Source organism: Lathyrus oleraceus, chromosome 1, assembly GCF_024323335.1.
Source record: "Lathyrus oleraceus cultivar Zhongwan6 chromosome 1, CAAS_Psat_ZW6_1.0, whole genome shotgun sequence".
NCBI classification, from domain to species: domain Eukaryota; kingdom Viridiplantae; phylum Streptophyta; class Magnoliopsida; order Fabales; family Fabaceae; genus Lathyrus; species Lathyrus oleraceus.
In genome coordinates this window covers 425,610,819-425,620,459 of record NC_066579.1, presented here as the reverse complement: position 1 = coordinate 425,620,459, position 9,641 = coordinate 425,610,819, and the positions used below count along the sequence as shown (strand labels likewise).

General features: G+C 31.6%; 1 protein-coding gene across 1 annotated transcript; it reads right to left on the bottom strand.

The window, feature by feature from the left end:
- Positions 1-491: 491 nt before the first annotated feature.
- LOC127113889 (uncharacterized mitochondrial protein AtMg00240-like) lies at positions 492-926 on the bottom strand. The gene has a single exon (XM_051046508.1). The coding sequence runs from the start codon at positions 924-926 to the stop codon at positions 492-494; it is 435 nt and encodes a 144-aa protein (XP_050902465.1).
- Between the last annotated feature and the right edge of the window lie 8,715 nt (positions 927-9,641).

Below are 9,641 nucleotides of genomic sequence, written 5' to 3'. Positions count from 1 at the left end.
GATGCGTAGGGGTGCTAATACCTTCCCTTCGCATAACCGACTCCCGAACCCAAGATTTGGTTGCGAGACCCCGTCTTGTCCTTTCCTTTTTTCAGGTTTACTTCAAGCGTTTCCTTTCCCTCCTTTGGGATGAATAACGCACGGTGGCGACTCTTCTGTCTTTTTCTTTCGCCGGTTGTTTTTTTCGCGCACTGTATTTTTCAGGTTGCGACACTTACGCAATATCCCAATCGTAACCTTCCATCACTAACAAGTTCCCTCAAAAAATGGAACCTCATCTCAATGTGCTTTCTCCTTCCATGTGTAATTGAGTTCTTAGCAAGATTAATCTTTGAAACATTGTCAACTAAGAGTGTAACAACCTCACCCTCATTGCTGCCTAACTCCTCAAATAGATTCATAAGCCATACGACTTGGAACGTACATAACGAAGCGACAATATACTCGGCTTCATAAGATGAGAGTGAAACTACCAGTTTCTTCTTCGAACATCAAGAGTTTGGTGTCACACCGAACATAAAGATGTATCCAGCTATAGACTTTCGATCATCCTTATCTCCACACCAATTAGAATCAGTAAAACCAAGCAAATTGTATTTTCTGCCCGTATCCACTACGGGAAAGAGTATTCCGCGTCCAACATAACCTTTGACATAATGTAGGATCCTCTTGACTGCTGCCATTTGAGACACTTTCGGTCTCTCCATGAATCCACTCACAATACGAACACTAAATGCTAAGTCCGGTCGCGTATTGCACAAGTAACACAAAGATCCAATCAACCTCCCATATTGAGTTGGATCAACAATTTCCTCATCCTCATTCTTAGGCAATTGCAACCTTGGTTTGGATGGAGAAATGACAACATTATAATGCTTCATTTCACACTTTTTCAGTATCTCAAGAGCATATCTCCATTGATGCATGAGCAGTCCCAATTTTGACTTGTGGAACTCAATGCCAAGAAAATAAGTCATGAAACCAAGGTCTGTCATCTCAAATTCATGCAGTTCACTCTTGAACTTTGAAATGCACTCACCATTACTGCAGGTGATCAATAAATCATCCACATATAGGCAAAGGATGATTACTCATTTACTAGCATCCATCTTCACATATACTCCATACTCCGATACACATTTCTTAAAGCCAATGCCCTTTAAGAAACCATTCATTATTTTATTCCAAGCTCTTGGAGCTTGCTTCAAACCATATAGTGCTTTCCTCAACTTGTAGAACTTCAACTCTTGATCTTTCACTACAAAACCAGGGGATTGTCCTACATATACCTCCTCTTCAAGTGGTATATTCAAAAACGCGGATTTGACATCCATTTGGTAAATAGGACAATTGTGGTTATTTAAGATACCAACAACAAGGCTAATGGTTTCAATCCTAGCAACCAGTGCAAATACCTCCTCAAAGTCTATACCTTCTCAATGCAAAAAATCCCTTAGCCATTAATCTATCCCTATGCTTGATTATCTCACCCTTGGGATTCACCTTCACTTTGAACACCCATTTCACACCAATTGCCTTCTTCCCTTTTGGTAGATCAACAAGCTCCCAAGTATTGTTTTTCTAAATGGATTCCAATTCCTCTTTCATAGCACAAATCCACTTTGTATCACTTAAAGCCTCTTCCGCATTAACGAGTCCAGATTTGGACATAAGTACAAAGTGGACAAAATCATCATCATCATCATTGACCTTATTGTCATGAAACAACTTACAATCTTGGAGTCTTTGAGACAAGCCCCTTTGCCTTGTTGACCTCCTAACATTTGCTTCATCTCGGGCTTCGACGACATGCTGTTATGTACTTCCTGCTACCTTAGAATCCAAAATTTCATACCTGTAACCGGTTACAAAATTCTGATAATCGGATATAGCCTGCATGTAACCGGTTATAGGCTATTGGTAACCGGTTACACCCTATTTCAGTTGCTTCATTTCATCGGTTACAACATTCCGACTGATCACGATCCTCATGTTAACAACATCAAATAGTTTGTAACCACCAGTGGAGTGATATCCAACAAGAATCATCACTTCTCCCTTGTCATCCAACTCATTTATAAGTTGACTCGGAACATATGAGTATGCAATGGAACCAAAAACTTTCAAGTGGTTCAGATTTGGCTTGAACCTCGGTCATGCTTCCTCCGGTGTTACTTTTTTCAGCTTCTTTATAGGGCATCTATTCAACAAATAAATAGTTGTGGATACCGCTTCTCCCCATAGATTCTTCGATCGACTCTTCCTTTCGGCTACACCATTTTGGAGAATTGAGAGAGAGAGAGAGAGAGAATTGAGGGTGAGAATGATATGTTTCATTAACTAAGGTAAAAGTGCATCCCAAACACTTATATACAAGTTATACAATGATTTAAATGTAAAATGACCAAGTACAATAACAAAAAAGTCAAAGACTTAAGGGTGTAACCGGTTACGCCAAAACAGGTAATCGGTTACACCAGACACTGAAATTAAATCAAATTAATTCAACTTCAGTGGTAACCGGTTACATCATTTATGTAAACTGATTACCCTTATGAAAACTTCACTTCTCTGCTACTAGAATGCATGTTAACTCCAACTGTAACCGGTTACACACCCGTGGTAACCTGTTACATCACATGAAATACTTCTTAAACTCTAACAAAAACCATATCTAAGAAAAATTCAGCATGGCGACAACAAGGTTGTGTAACCGAGAAAAATCATTAATGCATTGGAGGCAACCCAAACGCCCTGACAATTGATCTAGAAAGAATAAGAGATCAGATGTATGACACACAACCACCAATCAACAATTTGAAACAGACCATTGCAAACGTCTTATGAGCGAAACAATATAGAACCGCCAATCACCACCACCCCGAAAAAGTAAAAACTGTTCCCCCAAAGAACCTCATAAAATCAAGCAGATTTAAGGTCGGTGGTGGCAATGAACAACCAATCGAACCAAACCCGTTGAAGAATAAGCCCTAGAGCCGTGAGAACACGACGACGCGACCAACCCCATAAATGAATTAAAAAATAAACTTTAACATGATAAAAGGATAATGTTAAGAAAAGTTCTCATCACACCACCAAAAAGTAGCAACACATGGTAAAACTCAAAGTTTGAATTTTAGAGAAGAAATGAAGATGAACGACGCTTTTGGTCAAAGAGCGAAGAGGAGAAATGTTGAGTTGTTTAAAAATTAAGTTGTCACATTGTTTCACTTGAGTAATCCACGAAAAAAGCCATTTTAAACATAAAAATTAAACTTGAAACAATTTCAATATTAAAATTTATTCAATTTTACAATCTTGTATATTGTAAGGGCTTGCAAATTATACTCTTCAAAAGAAAATTGATGATACACCGATATTGTAAAGTAATTTTACACTCTGAACCTATAAGCAACATATAATTTTCTAAATCATAGAGATATTTTAAAATGATTGTATGATATGACATATTGATAGTTTTCTATTGGATGACAGTGTAAACTATTTTACACTGTAAGTGCATGTCCATTATACACTTTAATAAAAAATGGATGATTGACCAATAATGTAAAGTAATTTTACACTATCAACCAATAAGCAACTTATATTTTATCAAATCATAGAGATATTTTAAAATTGATTGTATGACATGACATATTCATAGTTTTCTATTGGATAACAATGTAAAACTATTTTATACTGTCAGTGCATGTCTATTATACTCTTCAAGAGAAAATGGATGATGCACCGATAATATAAAGTAATTTTACAATGTCAACCATAAGCAACATTTATTTTGTCAAATCATAGAGACATTTTAAAAATTATTTTTTATGGCATGACATATTGATAGTTTTCTATTGAATGACAATGTAAAACTATTTTATACTATCAATGCAGATCCCTTATACTCTTCAAGAGAAATTGAATGATGCACCAACAAAATAATTTTACACTATCAACCAATAAACAACATATATTTTGAAAAATCATAGAGATATTTTAAAAATGATTGTATGACATGACATATTGATAAATTTCTATTGAATGCAATTGTAAAACTATTTTACACTATCTGTGCATATCTATTATACTCTTCAAAAGAAAATGAGTGATATATCGATAATGTAAAGTAATGCTACACCTCAACAAATAAGCAATATATATTTTGTCAAATCATAGAGATATTTTAAAAATGATTGTATGAGATATGACATATTGATGATTTTTTATTGGATGATTGTGTAAAACATTTATCAATGCATGTCTATTATAATCTTTAAAAAAATGGATGATGCACTAATAATATAAAATAATTTTAGATCATCAATCAATAAGCAAGGTATATTTTACCAAATCATAGAGATATTTTAAAGATAATTGTATAGCATAATATATTGCTAATTTTTTATTTTATATTGTCAATGCATTTCTATTATACTTTCTATTATAATCTTTAAAAAAATGGATGATGCACTAATAATATAAAGTAATTTTAGACCGTCAATCAATAAGCAACATATATTTTACCAAATCATAGAGATATTTTAAAAATAATTGTATAGCATAATATATTGCTAATTTTTTATTTTATATTGTCAATGCATTTCTATTATAATTTTTATTGAATATTATAATATCCAATTTATCAACAAAAATATTCAGATTAATTATATTTGTAGCAACTTGCTTATTATTTCAGTGTTAAGTTAATTTTATCTTTATAAATTTATAATTGTCTCTATTATATAACAAACAAGACTATGTTTAACTTCTTCCTTCATTCGAAAGAAGTAATAAAATATAAGTTTAATATTATGATAATCTTATAGTTCATTTTGATTTCTTAATATAAAAACAAAAATGATATTGATCATTTAATTCTCTAAAATATATTATGTTATTTTTTCTCTGTTAATTAATGACGAAAAATTTAGAAATCAATTGTTAAATTCGTTGCTATTTAGACTATAAGGACTAATATATACGTTTTTGAAGAGTTAAATAATCGATATGAACTTTCTTTAAATTAAAGGAATAAAATAAACTTCGATATAAATATATGGACCAAAAGAGATATCAAACCTGAAATCTAATACACATTAATAAAAAATTTCTCTTGACTATGGATCATATCTCTTAATTTTATTTTATTTTTATCAAAACAATTTATTTTAATTACAATATAATTTATTTTTTATTAATATGATTTACCTAATAAATAATGTGAGTGGCATTTTCTAAAATCAAGTTAAATTATTAAAAACATTTGACTTTTACATAATTATTTTTAAATTTACGTTTATGAATGGTTACAATGAACTGAGGATGTAAAATAATATATACTAATTAAAATCTTCTATATAATATTTCTTATTAATATCTACCGATAATATACAAATATAATATATATGTAATTGAATTAAATTATGTAAATGAATACAAATGTATGATTTTAATAGGGTTCAAACTAGGGTAAATTAAGATTGAATGAATAAGTTATTGTTAATTAATAAAAATTGTTTAAACAAATTAATTTAAATGATAGTTAAATTGATAAATTGAACATTTATTAAAAATATGTAAAAGATTGAGTGAACGAATTTTATTTTTAATGAGTGAATTGAATTAAAATTTTATAAAATATTTAATAAATTGTTTCGATTCATGTTTTCATCTAAATTCAAATCCAATTTTAGTACACTGTGGTCAACTATTTTACTCTAAAGGTCAACCACATGCAAATTTAATATTTGTCAATTAAATCACAAATCATATCTGAAGTTGAATAAAATAAATCAATGAAAGTCTTGGATCGTGGTTCTTCCACTATGAATTAGTATAATCTAAAGCTTTTGGAAAGGACTCACATGATAGAGGAAAATTGGAAAGCATGTACGGAAAAACAAGCCCTATTTTTTATCAAAGTTGAATTTTAGTTATCTTATAGTCCAAAAATTTCTTCTGTTCTCTAGAAAGACTAGTAATATTCTAGCTTTTTTGAAATTGCTTTTTCCACCTTATTTCACTCACCACATTATAATCTAGATTTTACTTTTGGAAGACATCAAAAATGTCAATTTCTCTCATATTTTTGTCAAATCAAAGGTAAGAAATTTTAGATTTTAAAATATGGATTCACTCAAATTAAATTTATTTTCAAACTCAATTTCACAATACTTAAAGATTAATCCGATTATTACAATATGAAATGTTTCATATAAGGGGATTATCCATATATTAAAATCCAGAATCTTTCATTTTACCACAAATCAGAAGCAATTGGAGAAATGAGAAGAAGAACATATATTAACATAAATCTTTAGAGTCTAATATTTACACAAGTAATGTTAAATATATACATTAAAACACATTAAAATGTATTCAAATCATATTATTAAAAATAACAATTAAACATTACATATAAAAAATTAGTCACCGTCTAAATACATTGTAAGATAGAAACTAAAATGCATCAAAAGATATGTCATCACCTAAATCTATATTTATGCGTGGTTCCGCCTTTGAAATTATACAACTGCGTGGACTCTTCCTTCTAATCCAAAAAGTTATCCGGACAAATATCAACTTTTTTGTGGAATTAGTTGTCCACTCCAACGGTGTCAGTGGTATAGGACAACCCGGTTTCAAATAAACTTAAACAAAATATTGTGATTTTGAAAGTCACCGAATACATATAATACGTTCATTTGGATTTTGAGGTGGACCACTTCGAAGTGAAAAAAAATATTTTTGAGAAACCATATCTTGCTACACACCCTGTTATATGCACTTGCAATAAGATGACAAATTTCAGGGAAAACATCCATTTTACCTCTGATGTAAGACATCTAACACAAGGACTAAGAGGTTCATTAATTTCATCAAAATGTTATATTTTCCTGTATAGATTCATGTATGACTCCTTATGCTCCTTCAACTATTTGATAAGATGTTAGCAGATAAATGTATGATTCTCCTCTCATTTGCCGAACAAAGCTGAAACAACGTGATAACTACAATTATTGTCACCCTTAACATCCCTAATCCTTTTAATGTATAAAACCAACATCTCTTCAATGTGTATGATTTTGGGTAAAGTCGGCGAAGGAGATGGTTTGCTAATGCGAGCACCTTTAATAACACTTTTTTAAGATTTTAGAATTGAAGAATCCGGAAAATGTGTGTCAACATGCTCGAAATAGGAAGGATACCACTTTGTTGAGTTGCCACTTGATGTTGATATGAACTTCTTAGGAGCATATTTTATTTTTACCGATTTTGCAAGAGGTTTCAAAATCGTGGTTTATGGATAGGCAATATGTAGTTTTATGTTTGTAGATGCCCTAAACCAAGACACCCTTTCCCAGGATTCGCGTCGCCCGGGAGATGACTCGGAGACCCGCCCAGAGGAAATCCAGACATATGAGCTAAGAAAGAAGGAGTCCCCGTTAACTCCTGAAATATAAGTGGTCAATAACTTCCCCGGAGAAGAAGGGAGTGGTCGACGCCACTAAGTGTGACTCAAACCCTAGGTCCTAGAGACCTCTATAAATACATCTCTCTCAAAGAGAAGAGACAAACCCCAAGTAATACACATTATCTACACCATAAAGAGCATAACACTCACTATGAACTTAATACATGACCAACAATAATCATACACTTGCTACCAAGCATCACCAATCATCAATAGAGCCTCTCACCTTACGTGACCATGTATCCTAAATCACCTTAAAACACCACCGTACAAGGCTTCTTGCTTCTGTAGGCAAGCTCTGACTACCATATCATGTTATAAACCTACTAAGACCTTTGAGTATCCACGCCATTGCTAGGGGAACATAGTGTAGTTGCATGTCCCTACTTCACCCAGGGGGAGCTTCTATCCAATTATTTTATTGCTTGTCTTTTATTTCTATTTCGATTTGTTGAGTCTCCTTCATGATTGCATTTCTCAGAATCGAGATTTAGTTGGTTCATTTTTATCATGCATACAACTTAGGTTAGATTTGATCTTGATCTAAATATTCTTTGATCAATAGCATATGTTAGTGGAATGAAATCATTTTGTATTTTGGTTAAACTTTGATTCAAACGTAAAATCTCAAAATGTTTTTGAAATTTTGAAAATTTGAGATTTTGCTAGATTGGTTTGAATCATTCAGTTTTACACTGAATTTTTGATCCTAATCAAATTTGACAGTAGCTAAACTCAATAATTCAATCCTGGTCAAATTTTACACTTGATCCTGATCATTTTTTTAGGAACAAATTTTGTCTGGTTTGATTCGAATAAAAAATTGGACATGATTTGAATCAATTTCAGTTTTTCAAAATTCATGTTTGATTTAATCCGAATCAAATTTTGAACATGATTTGAATCAAATCCTTTTTTCCAAAAATCCTTATCAGTTATGTGTCATTTGATCCAAATCAAATTTTGTACATGATTCAAATCACATTTTGCCTGATCCGAATCAACTGGTATCTTTTTCAAAAATATGTTATGTCTTTCATTCCACCTCATTTTACTCATTTGATCCAAATCATATTTTTCTTGATTCAAATCTAACTAACCTTTTTCAACCATTTTTTGTGCTTTATCTCAAGAACATATAAATTTTTTTGTTATTATTCTTCAAATATAATCAATCATTCTGTTAAGATTTTTCAGTGTGATTCTTAGTGAAAATCAATTTCATCTGTTTTGAATGTTCAAAGTCTTGCTACGAGTTTCTTATATCTTCAACTTCAATTGAGTTAAGATCTTGATAATGAGAGTTATGAGATTGATTAAAGGAGTCACGTACTTGAAACTAACCATTCTTAGAGATCTTGTTGATTTTTCAGGTTGTTAGTAAGATTGAGGGATTGTCAATGGTGGTGGCAAATTCCATTGAAAAGAAGTAGGTTCTTCTCTCCACCATTCCCTTAGTAGTAATTTAGTGAAAGGCTACATATAAGGTGGAGTTTTTCTCTGATCTTCATACAATTTCATTTCTTAAGGAATCGTTAGAATCAAGGGGTTGATAGCTACACATGAAGGCTTGGAGAAGAATTAGTGTTATTGGAAAATTCAAGAAACATATTCGAGTAAATATTATGTAGAAGAGTTTGAAAAGTTTGTTGTACACAAGTCAAGATCCAAATTAGGAGTTTATTTTCTCAACTGTATTGTGGATTGGTGATTATATGAACTCTTGGAAATATTTGTCAAGTACCAAGGAACTATGGAGGTTCCAATGGAAAACCATTGAAGAGTGAACGTAGGCTAAGCAAGGATGAATGCCGAAGTACTATAAATCTTGGTGTCATCTCTCTAACTCCTAGTCTTGCATTTAAATTTATAGTGATTGCATGCTACGTTTTCCAATTCCTTAGTATTATATCATTTTGTTCTTGATAGCGATTTATTATGTAAAGCTCCCGGTTTTGTTAGAATTGGACAACTAGTCAAGCTAGTCTTGTGATTGATAAATCTAAAAATAAATTGAATATTAGAATTCCAAACATTGAACCAATTGTGTAAACTCCTTGTGATTACACAAATTGAATCAATTCATACCAAGCGTTTCATCTTTATAATCTTAGATATTTATGAAACAAATTGTGTTAGCTTGATCATATTCAACTGTATA